This window comes from Anser brachyrhynchus (genome assembly GCF_964034855.1).
Source record: "Anser brachyrhynchus genome assembly, chromosome: 14".
NCBI classification, from domain to species: domain Eukaryota; kingdom Metazoa; phylum Chordata; class Aves; order Anseriformes; family Anatidae; genus Anser; species Anser brachyrhynchus.
Window position 1 is genome coordinate 613,916 of NC_137709.1, and position 15,969 is coordinate 629,884.

General features: G+C 52.7%; 1 protein-coding gene across 1 annotated transcript; it reads right to left on the reverse strand.

The window, feature by feature from the left end:
• Window positions 1–33: 33 nt before the first annotated feature.
• Window positions 34–1,654, reverse strand: POU4F3 (POU class 4 homeobox 3). Its single transcript, XM_080555827.1, has 3 exons — window positions 1,532–1,654; window positions 1,263–1,446; window positions 34–968 (listed from the first exon to the last, which is right to left on the reverse strand). Exons 2-3 carry the CDS (start codon window positions 1,380–1,382, stop codon window positions 87–89), a joined length of 1,002 nt encoding a protein of 333 aa, XP_080411953.1. The 5' UTR covers window positions 1,383–1,446; window positions 1,532–1,654; the 3' UTR covers window positions 34–86.
• Window positions 1,655–15,969: the final 14,315 nt, after the last annotated feature.

Genomic DNA, 15,969 nt, shown 5'->3' on the forward strand with positions numbered 1-15,969 from the left:
CGGCCCTCGGCGGGGCCGCGCGGCCTCGCCCCGTCCCGCCGCAGCCGCGGTGCGGAGCCGTCGGGGCGGCGGGGCCGGGGCCGCCGTCAGTGCACGGCCGAGTACTTCATGCGCTTCTGCTTCTGGCGCTGGTTGCAGAACCAGACGCGCACCACGTTCTTCTTGAGGTCCAGCTTCTCGGCGATGGCGGCGATCTTCTCGGAGGAGGGCCGCGGCTGCAGCGCGAAGTAGGCCTCCAGCGAGCGCTTCTCGGGCGCGGCGATCGAGGTCCGCTTGCGCTTGCGCTCGGCGCCCGCGAAGAGCTCGGGCTTGGCGGCGCGGTCGCGGTGCGCGGCCTCGGCCTCCTCCAGCCAGGCCTGCAGCACGGGCCGCAGCGCCGTCATGTTGTTGTGCGACAGCGTCAGCGACTCGAAGCGGCAGATGGTGCTCTGGCTGAGCGAGCCCACGCCCGGGATCTTCAGGTTGGCCAGGGCCGCCCCCACGTCGGCCTGGGTCACCCCCAGCTTGATGCGGCGCTGCTTGAAGCGCTCGGCGAAGGCCTCCAGCTCCCGCGGGTCGGACTCCACGTCGGGCAGGCAGGGCGCGGCGGGCAGCGGCGGCGCCGGCCCCCCCGGCGGGCCCATGCCCACGGCCAGGTGGCCCATGGCGCCCAGCGGGTGCGGCGGCAGCGGCGGCGGCACGGCCGGGGGCTCGGCCAGGCCGCCGACGGCCAGCGAGGGCGAGAGGTGCTCCAGGAGGTCGCCGTCCAGCGCCGGGTGCGCGGCGTGGTGCGGGTGCGAGGTGAGCGCCGCGGGGTGCGGCAGGGCGGCGGGGGCGGCCGGGGCGCAGGGGACGCTGCTCATGGTGTGGTAGGTGGCGTCCGGCTTGAAGGGGTGGCTCTTGCCGTGGGAGACGATATCGACAGCCGCCAGAGCCTCCGCGCGGGCCAGCAGGCTCTCATCAAAGCTTCCAAATATATTGCCCTGGAGCTGCGAGCGAGAACGCGCATAGTGGAGTCAGTGGGGAATACTGTCATCTCCGGATTAAAAACCTTGCCGAGCACAGAGATGCCTCCTCAAAGCTCAGGTCATAAAAATTAATATGAAGGCAGAAGCTTTGCTCGAAGAGACGTGTGGATCAGAGACGAGAGCGAGAGGGAGAGGGGAGAGGGGGGGAGAGAGAGGCTCAGAGATACGCGATTGTTCTGTGACATGAAAAAAACATTAAGCGAGTGCCTGTCAAAAATTGTGCCTTAAAGCGGTAATTATGCTTAATCTACATACCTGCGGGGCTGGGAGGCAAACTCTGCGCATAGCCTCCGAGCTGGAGTGCAGGCTGGAGTACTTGGGCTCCTGGAGGGCAGCGTGCATGGTGAAGGGCTGCTTGGCGTTCATGGCCATCATCTTTGCACACCTCGCAGGTAGGCAGCCCGTGACATCGACTCAGGGTTGTCTCTCTGCCTTGCCACTGTCAAAGTGAGCTATTTTCAATGACAGAGCTTCCCTCTCCGCGCCCGCTCGCGCCCCCCCCACCGCTCCTTCACTCATCTTACACGCTGCCTGCCAGCCACGGGCCCCGCGCCCCGCGCAGGCGTGCTGCAGGGCGGCACCGGAGGGCACCGGCGCCGGGGCAGCGCCGAGCCCCGCGCCCCGCAGCCCAGCCCCCGCGGGCGGCCGGACGCGCCGTCGGGGCCGGGCCGCTCACCGGCGCGGCGCGGGGCGGAGGGGAGGGGCGGGGAGGGGAGGGGCGGCGGGCAGCCCCCGGCCGGGCAGGGCCGGGCCGGGGAGGGCAGGGCCGGGCCGGGCAGGCCCGGCGGGGAGCGGAGGGGCCGCGCCCGCCGCCCCCGAACCGCCCCGTCCGCGGCCCGGGAGCTGCCGCCGGGAGCGGCCGTCGGGGGGAGCGCCGGGCCCTGCCCGCCCGGCGAGAGGCCGGGGCAGCCCGCGGGGAGCGGCCGGGGGGCGCGGGGCAGCCGGTGCCGAGGGAAGGGGGCGGCAGGGGCGCGTTTCTCCGCGGCAGCGCGGAACCCGGCTCCGCGGGGCCTCGGCCGGGAGGAGACCGGAGCCCGCAGCCCGGGCCCAGGCGCGGAAGGGCTCCCGCAGGGCCGCCGGTGCCGAGGTCCCTGCCCACGGGCCTCCCGCGAGGAGGCGGCCGAGCCGCCCCGTCCCGCGGGCCCGGCCGCCCGCACGCCGCGAGAGCCCCCGGGAGCCGCCCGGGTGTTCGCCGCCCCCTCGGGCGTTCCCGCGGCCGTTCGCACGCCGGGGGGATGCACCCAGCAAGCGCAAGCACATGAAGGCGAAACGTCTTCCGCGGGTCCCGCACGGCTGACAGCGACCCCGCAGCGCTGGCTAAGTAGCACACAAGTCGGGCGGCAAACTCGGAAGGGCGCGGCGCTCCCGGCCCCCCTCCAGGCGCCGCCGCAGCGAACGGCCCCCGCCGCCGAGCGGAGCTGGGCTCGGGCTGCGCCCCCTCGGGCAGCCCCGGTGTCCGCCACCGCCGGGCCCGTCCCCGCGCTCCTCGCTCGGGCAAATCTCCCCTGAAACCGGGGCCGCGGGGTCAGGCCCGGGGCCGCAGTACCGCCCCGCGGGGCTGTGTTACACCGGAGGGGGGCCCCGGGGAGTAAGGTTCCGTTGATTTCAGCGTTTGCCGAGGACAACGTTTCCGTTGAAGTCAAGATAACGCAAGGAAATATTTCCGTCGAGGAATTTGTTTTCGTAGGAAACCGAGCGCGGGCAGACCGTGGGGCTTCTTAAATGCCGTGGGCACAGCTGCAGGTCCCGGCGAGGCTGCAAGGCGCCCCGCAGCCGGGCTGGGAGGTTGCTGGGCGAGGTGAGCCCCGTGCAGGCGGCCCGCGGGCTGGAAGCTGTGCCGTGCTCACAGCGGGCAGCTCCACTGCCAAGCGCCCCCAGATGGGCTGGAGATGGGCATAATTCTCCTATGGAGCAGTTGCTTTATTTTCGATTTCTCATACTCGTCACACATCGTCAGACGTGACATCCGCCAGACTTTGATGGTCCACGGACTTAAGTATTTTGCAAGTGTGAAATTTCCTGTTCTTAAGCAAAAATAAAATCTACGCTCAGCTTTAGAGTTTCCAAGAGCTTTATGAGCCCTAATACATACAGAACAAGAGCCACAGGACGTGCTGGCTTGGTTTCCTGACGAGCATGAGAACTTGGTGCGGCCAGAGGAAAGAAGAGGTACAGCTCCTGCGGGGAGATGCCTTTCACTCAGGAGACACCTACATACACCAAGCATACTTACAAAGGCTTGCCTCCACATCTCACAGCAAGGGGAAATAAGGGCTAAAGGAGCAGGAGCAGCCTGTTTTATAGCTCACTCCGCGGGGAAAGTTCCGCAGCCCCTAGGCCCGTACCGAGAGCTGCTCTCCTCCATGCGCCGGCCGGGCGGGGCGCGGCGCAGGAGAAAGCCCTTCCTCGCCGAGCAGGCGGCCGGGGCGAGCCCCCGCGGGGCCGGGCACGGGCACGGGCACGGGGCCGGGCACGGGCACGGGGCCGGGGCCGGACACGGGCCGGCAGCACCGCGGACAGCGCCCGGCCGCGGCGCGGGTCCGGGCTGCGCGGCGCGGGGCTCGGCAGCGCAGCCTCGTCCCGTCGGGGGGAAGGCGGCGTGCTGCCGCAAAGCTCCGTGCCCTGATTTATGATAAAAAATTTAAAGGAAATCATTTATATTTCAAAGGGCCTAAATAGCTGCATGAAAGTTTTATCCAAAGTGGCACCATATTTATAGGCAGCCCCGCTTCGGTGGAAGTAATTAATAGAGGGATAAATTTCAGACCTTTGTTTTGTTTGGAATCCTCCCTTTATTTAGGCCTGGCTGGTTAACGTAAATAAATAAGAGGATACAAACGGGGTGCCGGACATGAAGCTGGAGGTACTGCCTGCTCGCCAGAGCGCGTCTCCCCCTCCCTAGCTCCCAGGGCGTTTGCACGGGGCTGATGCTCTCCTCTTCCGTCCCTCTGCTGCTGCCAGCCTTCCCTCTCGAGCTAGGAGCTGCCGGAGACCCCCGAGACCTTTTCCTGCTCCCGCGTGAAGCGGCGGGCGCTGCTCAGCCGACGCGCCGCAGCCAAGCGCCCCGTGGGCAGGGAGAGCTCGGCTTGGGGCTCGTGTCCCGGCGGCCCACCCCGCGAGCGCAGCTTGCTGACTGCCTCGGGTAAGGACGGCCTTCCCCTTCCCTCCTGAAGGCAGCTGTTCTGAAAGAAACCGGGCTGGGTAACCTAGCTGCCTTTAATTAAAGCTGTAAAATATTGATGCTCCTGGCCCCGTCTACTGACGTTACACCTTACAAACTGAGGAGAGAAGTCCAAAGGATAAACAATAACAAGTTAAAAGAGCCCAGATGGTTTGCCATCAGAAACTATCTGCAGACTCAAAGGTGTCACTGCAATAGATTTCAGAGATCATTCACCTACTGGTAAATAATTAATGGTATTTCTGGAAGGAAAAAAAAAAACACCAAACCCATACCCTGATGAAACATCACTGGTGAGTCACTGAAAATCTGAAGGTAGAAGTCAGATTAAAAGCGTGCGTTTTACCCGCCGTGCGGTCTTATTCAGTGTCACAATTCAAAGATCATTATCCATTTTCCTAATACATCAAAACAGTCTGTTCTCATTTAGAATTTAATTCAAAGCCCATCACAGTCAGCGAGTTGTCAATAGGCTCTCGGTTTCATTATATAATTGAGTTTAAGAATTATAGAGTAAACGCTTACACAGGACTGACAAAAGCTTTGAAATATAGAGGTATGTTATTTAACCACAGTTCGTTCTCATATATTCTCTACAGTGGGCTGTAAATAGCACTACTTAACACAGTCACAAAGCCAAAATGACCCATGAAAATTTCCTCAATTGCTATCTACGCCAACCACATAATTTCCTACAAACCCAAAAGCATACTACTGTGATCGTTTACATTTCGAGATGCATGAGCGAGCTAAAGCACGCATACCAAACACGCAGATATTTTCCTTGTTCTCACTAGGTGAGCACAGTAGTTTATACCTGCCTTCTGCTTCCTACCATGGAAAACTAGATCCCCTGCCCTGACCACCAAGAATCCTGAAAGGGGAGGATTTCTTTGTTAGCCCCTAGTATTTTTCTTTACTGTGCATCTGAAAATTATTTCTGTTTTAGAAATAATATTTTTCATTTTTCATTCAAGATTCAAGTAATAAGTTCTTTTTGCAGAGATGCAGCGTCTTATCACGAATTGTCTGATACTGCTTGGAGGAAGAGTGAAGAGTGCTGACTTGTGCAGGTTCCTGCAGAACTTGGGTTTACAAAGCACATTTCTAGCCCACGAACAAGCAAGCAACGCTGCACACAGTATGATATGGCTGTTCCATTGCACAATCTGATCGAGGAAATATCTAGGATTACCCAGACAGTCAATTATTCATCAGCTAAACGGCCAAGCATCAATTACCTGGCTTGATTCTCTTATTCATTAAGGAGATTGAAGAGCCCAACTTAACAAAGCAAAAAGAAAGTTGCTAAGTTACAGGAGCTGCCCGGCTCAGTAGCGAGGCCGCACAGTGTCAGACTTTCAAAGGAAACTGGCCTAAAGAGAGGAAGTCTCGTAGGCTGTAGGGTAACACTCACAGCACTCGGGTTTTAGGAAGCCCATACCTCCACAGGGTTGAAAGCAACAGGGGGTTCTGCAGAGAGGCAGGGCTTTGCTGGAGGCTTACCTCCACCTTTGTACAGCGAGAGGTCACCCGGGGCCTTGACTCAGACGAGGGGGCTTGAGAAAACAAGAGGTGGAGTGAGGGTATTTTAGAGAAGAACTTGAGGGGTTAAAGTGAGGGGTTAGGGAAGGACCAGCCTCATCCTGGGAAGCTTTTAATCGAGGTGTGGTGGGATGGAAACTGGTCCCGTGTCGACACAGAAAAGCTGTGAGTGGTGTCACCACGAAGCTGCCGCTCAGCACATACCCTCGGCAAGGTCCTACACCAGAGACGCCTCACACCAGGTTCCAAGACAAAACGCATTCCTCCTTTCAGCTGAGCTTCCCACCTCTCCTGCTCCCCCGCCGCGCCCGGCAGCTTGCAGCAATGGGTCCCCACGTCCCGCAGCCGAGGCAGGGAGAGCCGGGGGGCTGCAGGGCTTCTGCAGGGGCAGCCCAAGGTGCGCAGGGGGGGCTGGCTGCACAGCCAAAGGCACAGCCCGCTGGCGCCCAGCAGCGCATCCCTCGCCACTCTGGTGAAACGCTGCGGGTCCAAATTGCTTAGCGATGCCCAACACCAGAAACAAATGAACGTTTCCAGCGCGTGTTTGATGTGCAGCCCCACTGCAGCTGGAGCCTGTCTGGGCAGGCTGGGGCACGGTGCAGGGGGGTAAAGGATCCTGGCAGTGCCGGTGTTTGGAGAAGCAGGAGGAGATCCTGAGCCTTATCTCGTCGCTGTGCTTGATACGAGGGACAAGCAGCCGTGCCTGTAAGGTAAGGACCCGCAGCAGGACACACAGCTCCAGCTGACAGAGCGTACCCTGAAGCTTGCTGGAGCCTGGGAGAGAGTAATTACAATAAATTAATGGTCAGAAATCTGTAAGCACATGTAGTAACACAGCTGATGACACTTTCTCTTAACCGTCCTGTGACTGCCAGACTACTCTTCCTTTAAGGGGATTTGAGAGAATAGTAAGGGCATAGCATCTTGATGAGATGAGCAAGATTCTTACTAAACAGGGGTTTCCAGTAAGTACTTGTCTCATCATCGTTATTGATCTTCTCTGGTAGGGAGCCTTCCTGGGCCATATAATTCAGCTGACATCACCGAGGTGGATCAATGCACTGTGCTCCGAGCAAGGGGCTTCCTTGGACAGCTGGGTGGCTCCCTGTTCTGACGCTGCCCCACGTCCCCTGGATGTCACTCACGTCCCTGCGAGTGCTGCTCGGGTGCTGGCGGCAGCGCAGGAGCCGCAGCGTGTCGAGCAGCAGCGGCTGGCTCCCTTGGGGCACGCCGCCGAGCGAGGAGCAGAACAGGAGGGCCCTGACAGCAAAAATCTAAATTAAAATTGGATGCAAAACTGGATTTTAATTGGCCATTTTATCTCACTAGATATGAAACAAACATACAATAATAACAAATAGATTATTTTTTAGGTCTATTAATGTTTTTAAAAGCTTCCTTTAGACACCATCAGGTGAGATTTTTTTTTTTTTTAATGTGAAAATCAGGGTGCTCACATTTGCTTGAATATGGAATATTCAAATGGCAACCCATAGGAATGTGCTCTTCAAAAATAATAGGGTGAGGCCAGTTGAACTTCTTTCCAAAAAGAGAAATGGGGAAATACTTGTGATGTCCATGCTGTTTAAATTAAATTATTAAGGCTCTCTCTCACCTTCTGTAGTTTAAAACAAAACAAACAAACAGTTTTGCCTTTTTTTTTTTTCTTCCCTCTAGATATATGCAGGAGAGCCATCAGAAATCAAAGTTCTGGCTACGTTAGTGGTTACAAACAGTGGGCATGGACAGTCCTAGAAAGCCAGGTAAGGTGTTTGCAGGTATTCCTAGAAAAAATATTGTGGCCATATTAGAAAATTAAAAGGGCCAAAGCTACACTGCAGCACTGAAATGCTTGGCTGATGGGAGGTAAGCAGCATAAACATCCTGCCTTCCAACTGCAGTACTTGGGAAACTGACGCAATCTTATTTCTGAATTTTTCAGTAAACAAGGTTTTGATTTGAGGTAACAGGGATGCAGGATGCCAGACAGTTCATGCTAGCTGGGAGGTCTTCCTTGTACTCATTTGTAATGTGCATGAATTATAGAACTTGTTTCTTGTATCTTTCCCTGAAATTAAAATTGTAACAAAGCAGACTTCTGTGCTTGTTAAAAATAAAACCTATTTATTTCTGATGAAGATAATACGAGCAACACAACAATATTTTCCAAGGCGGGAGGAGAGCAGAGTGCTTATCTGTCAGGCATCCCTTTCTTCTTATATTTGCTCCTAATTCTAGAAATACATCTAAATGTAGTCTAACAAGACTCTGTTCCACAAGAAATTAATGAGGAACAAACATTAATTATTAATGCCCTGAAACAGTAGGTCTGCTAATGTTTCTGCTAATCAACAAGTCAAACAGCTGTATCTTTGCAAGGGCAATCTTGGGGAGTATGAAGAAAGAACAACATTGATACTCTTTACTGGACTGCCCCCAAAGTTTTGTTCTAAGCTCTTGCATTTGCCTAGCACAAATCCAAGATTCCTGCTGCTTTCTAATGACATCCACTGTAATGATATTGAATTGAAATATATTCCAGCAAGACATCACCTCAGACTTGACACAACTCTGCTGGAGAGGCTACTGGGAAGTCCTGTGCTGACTTCACTGACCTGGATTCAGCCCTGCATAGGGAAAACGAAGGGAATGAGCCAAGGAAAACAAACCAACCAACCACACAGAAAAAGGTACAACAGGTTCAGCTGCACGGGTCTGAAGCAGAGACTGAACAATGGAAAAAAAAAAGCTTCATTTCTGGTCTTCTGAATCCCAGTTCTAGGTCAGAAGGCTCTTTGCATTATCTTAAATACAGCAACACACAGGGAACATCCAACAACATGAAAAATGAAAACTGTAAACAGGTTTTAAGGTCCCTTCCAACCTAAGCCATTCTATGGATCTATGTCTTTTAGGGCTTACTTTTCCTGCAGTCACCTCTATTTAGGTGAATGTAGTGAAATGAACCTAGGCAAATGTCTAAACAGCAGCATTTTGTAACAGAACACACTTAAAAATTAATAGCTTGGTTTGGAAAAAAATAAAATAAATGGAAGCATAATTAGAAAACAAGTTGCCTTCAGATGAGAGCTTAAGATATTAAACAAAAATTAAAAAAGTATTTCCTTCAAAGGGGCAAAGGTTATGTAGCCAGGAAAGGACTTAGAATCCTCCTGCTTTGCCAAAATTCACTGGCCTGAAGCTATGCTTTTGGTTGCTGTGAGATTGTTTATTGCTTGAACAAAAGCAGCACGGGGACTGACTGTTCAACGTGTGTTTAAGCAGACACTCTTAGGCAGTCTCTGTCTGATTCAGCAAGTAGTGTTTGCCTCCACATCCAGCTAAAGGAGCCACAGAAAGCATACGGTGGAAAAACTCATGAAATTCCACTACCCAGCAAAATTCAACAACAAGCAAGTTCGAGCAAACAGTGCCAGAGAAAGCAGTTTAGCATCCTCAGGCATTCCCGCCAACATTACCCATTTGCCTCATATTTACCACATTTTAGCCGTCATCCACAAGCTAGAAAGAACAAATACTTCCACTTTATTAATAGGCCATCCATGAGAATTAACATAAAGATGAGAAAAACTACATTTCTGTAGGAGAAAAAAAATCAAAATCTTTTGCATGCTGAAAAGAAGCTTTGCACACACACACACACACACACACACACCTTTAAATGGCTTCTGAAACATTGCAAATCACGTTGAAGCACTGTAAGTTCAGGACTCAGCCTCACACACATCCTCAATTCCAATGAATTTCCACAAACCAAAGGGATTTTATGACTTGTCCGTACCATAAAACCTCTCATCTGTGCACCCAACACAGTTGGAAATTCCATCAGCGTTGATGCATCTTAAAACTAGCCCAAGGAGCAGGTCAAGCTGCTTAAATCCTGGCTCCATATCATAGGCTCCATATCATAGCTGTAGCTGCAGCAAACAACACACTTTCCTCCCAAGATCCCCAGACAAGCTGGTTATCAATTTAATGACCAAACCCATAGCACATTCCTGCTCCTATGCTCCGACAAACAATTTTCCATCACAAGTGCCTTGGGAATCGTTCTGAATTTGTTCCAGCTGTACAGAGCACTATGGGACCCCACATAGAGGATTACGTGTTGCGTCCAGGAGGGAATGTTGGTCAAGATCTGCACCCCTGAAAGCTACTGATAGCCCATGGGCTGAAAATTATAGGGAGCATGGGTGTTTGGGAGGTAGTGGATGCTCGTGTGCCCTGTAGCTCTATAAAATTATTCAGCTTTGTGCTGCCTTCACATTCCTTTTACATTAATGCTCTCTGAAATCTTCATTAAAATTTGAAATTAAAATGTAACAATCGGGGGGGATGGGGAGAAATCCTGTCACCTGACATTAAACTCATCCCTTCATACATTTACATTTCCTGGATTTTTAATTAAAGAAGTCACACCAACTGCTATATCAGAGTTTGGGGAAAACAAATTGTCACTGGCCAAAGCGTGCATGTGTTAGCTACACTCCCTCAGCAAGCCCCACGTACGGTGTCGGTGTTGACAAGCCAAAGTTTCCTCTGCCACTTAGCTATGTTTTATTGAAGAGGCAGCTCTGCAGGGCCATGTAGCTGGCAGCGCCTGCTGTACACACACCAGCTGAATTCCCTTTGCCACCGCAGATGCTCTACGGCTGCGTGCATTACACTGTATTTTTAGAAACTCTGCATGTCGTCTTCTGTGTGACATCTCTTTGCTTCTTGCATAGTTTTCCACCTATCAAACCTACCAAGAAGCCTTGTTGTGATCAGGCAAAGAAAAAACTTAAGTTCCTAAGTTACTTTAGATTTAGAGGAAAACACCCCACCTAGAAAGCCCTATGGGCAAGAAATATTTCCAAAGCAGCAAAAAGTTTATGTATAAAAAGCATTACAGAAATCCCTAGGAAGCTTTCTCAAAGCATCTCAAGGATTTTGCAGTGCAAATCCTTGGGCACGTCTATTGATTTATTTTCAGGTGTGGGTGATTGTAAAAATGCCACTCAGTTCTACTATCTGCAAAAAGAAACACACCAAATGTAGAATTTTGGTCAGGATCAATCTGTTGACAATTTATGAGCATATTCAGCATATTCAACATAAATTTCTTGGCAGGGAGAAGCTTAAAAAATGAACACGTGCTAAATTCTTAAAATTACTAGGGGCGTCATCTTCTTCCCTCTACCTGAGATCTTAAACCACCCAGGATGCGGGAGGCTCATGCATAATTTCCTTCATACCTACAGAGAGCTGAGCCTACACTGTAAAACCCTGAGATCACCAAAATGAACAGGCTACAAACTATTCTGGAATAATGCGTACTGGCTCTTGGCACTGCTGGACAGAAATATGTTGACGTGAACTAGAGCAGGGACTGGAAAGCAGGTGGGTATCCTGCTCGGCTGGAAACACACGGCCGTGCTCCCAGCAGTGAGCACACACAGAGGAGGCCGGGGGAGCAGCGACATGAAGGGTTTGTGATGCCAGGAGATAACTGAAATCTAATTCGCAAGACATCAGCACAGAAATTGTCAGTGCAGCGTTTTCAGACCTTCCTCCTTCTGGAGCTATTGTCCTTGTGCCTAAAGCACTCCGGTAGTCATGAGCCCACGCATGGCACCCTGTTCCAGGAGCCGGGGCCATCCCCACATCCCCCCTCCTGCCTCAGGGGCACTGCCTGTCTCTGTCCCCAGTCCTATCACACTTGCTCTGCACAGGTAAGATTTCAGCTTTTGCTGTCACACGTACAGCTTGAGCAGGTGGGCTTCGAAGGTACCTGTGAATATTTCCTGCCTTTTGTTACTTGCTGTCCCCTCTGTTGTGTTTTATCCAACTGCCCTGAAGACCAAGCCCGCTCGCACAGTGGTCGCTCATTGCCAAGCTGAGCACTGACCGGCAGAGCCGTCGGTGTGCGGCCCGGCGCGCCCCAGCCACGCCAACGGCCATGGTCCTGCAAGGCGCTCAGCCTGCGCAGTCTGCGGGAGCATCTTCCCTTCACCTCGACCATCAAATTCTCTCACTATTCTATTAAAAAATATTAAAATATTAATCCTTTTATGGGAGGTCTATCACACTGCCTGTTTTCCCAAACTCTTCTGCTGAATTGCGTGCCGGGATGAGAATATTATCTTTCCCCTATGTGAACACGCACACCTCTGCACCGTCCTTCCCCGCAGCCACTGCTGCCCGCGGCCCGGCTCGAGGGGGTGGAGGGGCCGCGGGGCCAGGCTGGCCACGGGTGAGGACCGGGGGCTCCTGCTGCCGGGACACGCCGCCTGCGCTCCTGCAGGTCAGTCCGTCTCCGACCAGGTCTGCCCCACTCCACCTAAGACAACACGTATAACTACGTAAATGCAGGTATACTCGTGTGTGTAAATATGCACATGTTTATACGTACTTATAAACATATATAGTGCTGAAATTTCAGAGACATCAGCGTAGCACTGATGTGATTTTGCTCCCACCTTTCTTTTGTTGCTTCTCCCACTCTGCTGCTGTCCCCGCTTGTTGGTTTAATGCCACGTCCATAGCAGACAGCACTGCTCGGTCAGAAGGGCTGCGCTGGTACTGGGGCAGCAGTGACAGGCCTATGATGAAAGGAAACTGTGGGGCAGGTACCAGCTCCTGATAATCTGCATGTAACTAGAAAAATAAAAGAACAATTTGACTGCAAAGTGGACCTAGTACTCCACATTGCATAACATGCACAGTAGCCACGTTATAGTTAAAGAAACAGTAAGTTTCTCAGCAGAAATTCCCATGTTGACCTTTCCACACGAGCAGCAACAGGCTGAAGTTTTCAAGCCTGGAAGCACACACCTCTGCTGCTTGAGCAAACGGACTAAGGAAGAAGAAATTCACACTGAGAAAGCAGGAATCAGAAACAGATGAGGAGCCCCTTCCCTTTAGGAGGAATTTAGTTCAAGGAAACCCAAGCCATGTATAAGAACTCCTCAGGCTGACAGGTAACAAGCTGAGCTCGGAGAATTCAGCTCACGACAGACTTTTCTACACTGCAGCCCAGGCACACCCACAGAGCACAAAACATCCCTGCTTAAAGGACTGGGGAAAGCCCCACGCTGCGCAGCTCCCCACCGCGAGCACTGCGCTGCCGCCCGTCCCCACGGGTCTGCCTGGAGGCCAACCCCAGCCTCCCGTACCTTCAGCAGCGCCTGGCTTAGCGGTGCTGCCGTGCCACCTCCTGTGGAAAATGTTATGCTTCCTGCACAGAAACTTCAGATTCCCAGAGAATACTTCTACATGGGGGTTGCCAGAAACATGCTCCCAGGGAGCTGTGAGGTTGCAGAGGAGGCGTTGGCTCCTCTCAAAGCCAGTAAGAGCTCAGACAACTGAGAGAAGCATTTAACGGCAGCTCACTGAAGCATAGCAGCGGAAGAAGCATGCCTAGGGCAACACGCAGGCATCTTGAGGCGTAACCATGGGCAGGAGCTTGTTTCCTATTTGGAAGCAGGTTCAGCAGCACCGACCAAGGCAGCACCGAGACTCGCACCTCCTGCTGCCGCCAGCCCTGCTTGCACAGCAGGGTCTGCTTTCCCCGTTGGGCTGCCTCCAAGGGTGACCGTCCCTCCTCCCGACTTCTGCAACAGTCCCAAACGGCGCTACACCAACTGCTACGCTCGGAGACGAGGGCAGCAGTGTTGGGGCTTCACTGCAGCAGCAGCGCCTGGCAGAGGAAGAGAGGGGAACCTTTGTTCTCCGAAAGGTCTCTGCTCCGCAGAGCTGCTTGTGGAGGAAGCAAGGAGGCTCAGGCCCAAACCGTGCAAAGGCTTGCATTGCTAATAGTAAAAATACTTTCTTAAAGGCCTAAATATGTTTCAAGTTACATATACTTCTATCCCGATTTATACTTTCGCAATATGGGTATCAGAAGTTGGAAATTTGCTTGTTAGAGAAGTCCTCATCACTTTTCTTTGACCTACAGATAACCCAAAGTCACATTAAAAAGCGAAAATGAAGAGTGGATGAAATTGTTTGACATATCTTTAGCCACCAGAGACCACACAGAGGTACATTATATTGAGTTGACTCCAAATAATTTTCACATGAATTACTAAAGTGCCAGAAATGTATAATTTATTACCATTTAAATAAATCACGGAGCAGAAGTGCTTTAAGGCTACCAGTATAACATGCACAGACTAGATAGACTACATTTACCTCAGAAGTACCATGGAGTGCAGCAGTCCTAGCACTACCACACTTACATGACCAAGGCAAAGAGCAGATGAGGTTCAGCTCCTAAACAAATAAAACCAACGATACCAGCAATCGAACCACTGAGCGGCAGAGGAAAGCTGCTGCTACCTTGCTCCATTCTTCTTTTGAGAGGTGTCCAGAGTGAAAGTTATCATTTCTTGTGGTGTCAAAAGAGTCCTGCCTCATGCGTGCAATATTCAATATTTGTGCAATCACAAGTTTAAAAACCGCAACATCAGCTTTTTCTATTAATATGATTTTTTTTGGGTCATATGAAAGCTGCAAGATCACAGCTGAATATGTTTATAAACTTTCAATTTATGCCAGGGTTAAAAACAAGACATCAAGGAGGAAAATATTGAAAAAACACAGCAGCAGCATATAAAAATCCGTATCATCATAACTGAGTTTCCTATTGTGAAAGCGCACGTAAGATCAAATTGAAAACAAAGTCAGCAGACAAATCACAGTAAAATGCATTAGATTTTGTGGATGAACATTGCTAGGGTCACAGAAGATATTGCTTTAAAATATATTTATCCTGGGATTAACATAAATCCTGTGTTACATGGTTTCCAATAAACTTTTCTGCATCTCTCTTCTCCCCAGAGATGCAATCCACCGTGCAGGCGGGGACAGACGAAGCTAGGAGTGAGACTTGAGACACAAACCAAGCAGCCCGCTGACAGCGATGCTGCACTTACCTCTCTCTGCAAGCCTGCACGAACCTGGACAGGCATGGGATCGGTGCAGGCATCCTTCTGGAAACCTCACCCCCCCGGTCATGGCTGCTCAAGGTCCGCACGACACAAAAAACCAACGCCCGCCAGCTCAGGGGAGGGCAGGCCCCGTGGGCTCGCACGTGCCATCGTGGCCACGGTGGGCCTGTGTCGGGCGTGCTCGGAGCGCCAAGCGAGGCGCCCCTACCTGACAGGGGCACGAGAACACAGGCTGTACTCACCGTTCATCAGGCGGCGTTAGACCCTGGCCGAGCCCTTCATCCTTATTGCAAAAGTCCTGATTAACCCCCAAAAGCCTCAACAGGGACAAGCAGAGGGCAGTGAAAATGCTGTGGGGCGGGGGCCGGGTGGGAGGAGGGCACGGCAGAGTGCAGGCACCAGACACCTGTAACTTCAGAAGATGGAGGAAACTGCTGGCCCCCGACTTGTAAGTGGAAAAACTGTAAACTGATGAGCTCCAGCAGCCGAACGTCAATGTAACATGCTCACAGTTTTATTAAAAAATCAACCTTGGACTGCACCCTGTTGGGAGCAAAACCCCACAACTTCAGACGAAGCAGCTATCGGGACGCTGCGGGGCGCAGCTTCCTACGTGCAGGCCTGGGACAAGCCGCTGAGGGGTAACGCTCCCTTCAGCCAGCTCTCTAACTTTTAACCGAGCGATGTGAACACAGGCCCGATATTTACTATATTCAGATACCTAAGGATGCAGATTTCTAACAACAGCAACAAGTTCAGATAAGCTTTAGGTTCTGATGCTTTTAACTGCCGGTTGCATCTGCCTCCAACGGGGGGGAACAGCCGAGGGATGCTGAAGCACCTCGGGTGCCGCGGAGCAGCGGGCTCCCGGCCTTCTCCTGCCCTCTGCAGGGGAGCTTCACGAGCGCCAGGTGAGTTTCTCCAACCTACACGGCTCACCCGTTTACACCCGGCTCCTACAACTGAACGGAAGGCCCCCGGATGGAGGTCGAAGTGCCCTTTGAACACCTCCCTGGCCGCGGGCGCTTTCCGTCGCCTGCACCACCCGTACCTCAGGGCACTTCTGTACCTCAGGGCACTTCTGTACCTCAGGGCACTTCTGTACCTCAGGGCACTTTTCCAGGAGCCGCTGAACCGGGTGGCTGCCGCAGAGCTGGCCGCGCGGGGCGAGCACCCGACGCCGAGCACCTGGTGCCGAACACCTTGCTGCTGGCCCCTCTCTGGCTTCCCCCATCTGGCTCCCACCTGCAGAGCCACAAGCCCAGGGTCTAGCACAGATCAA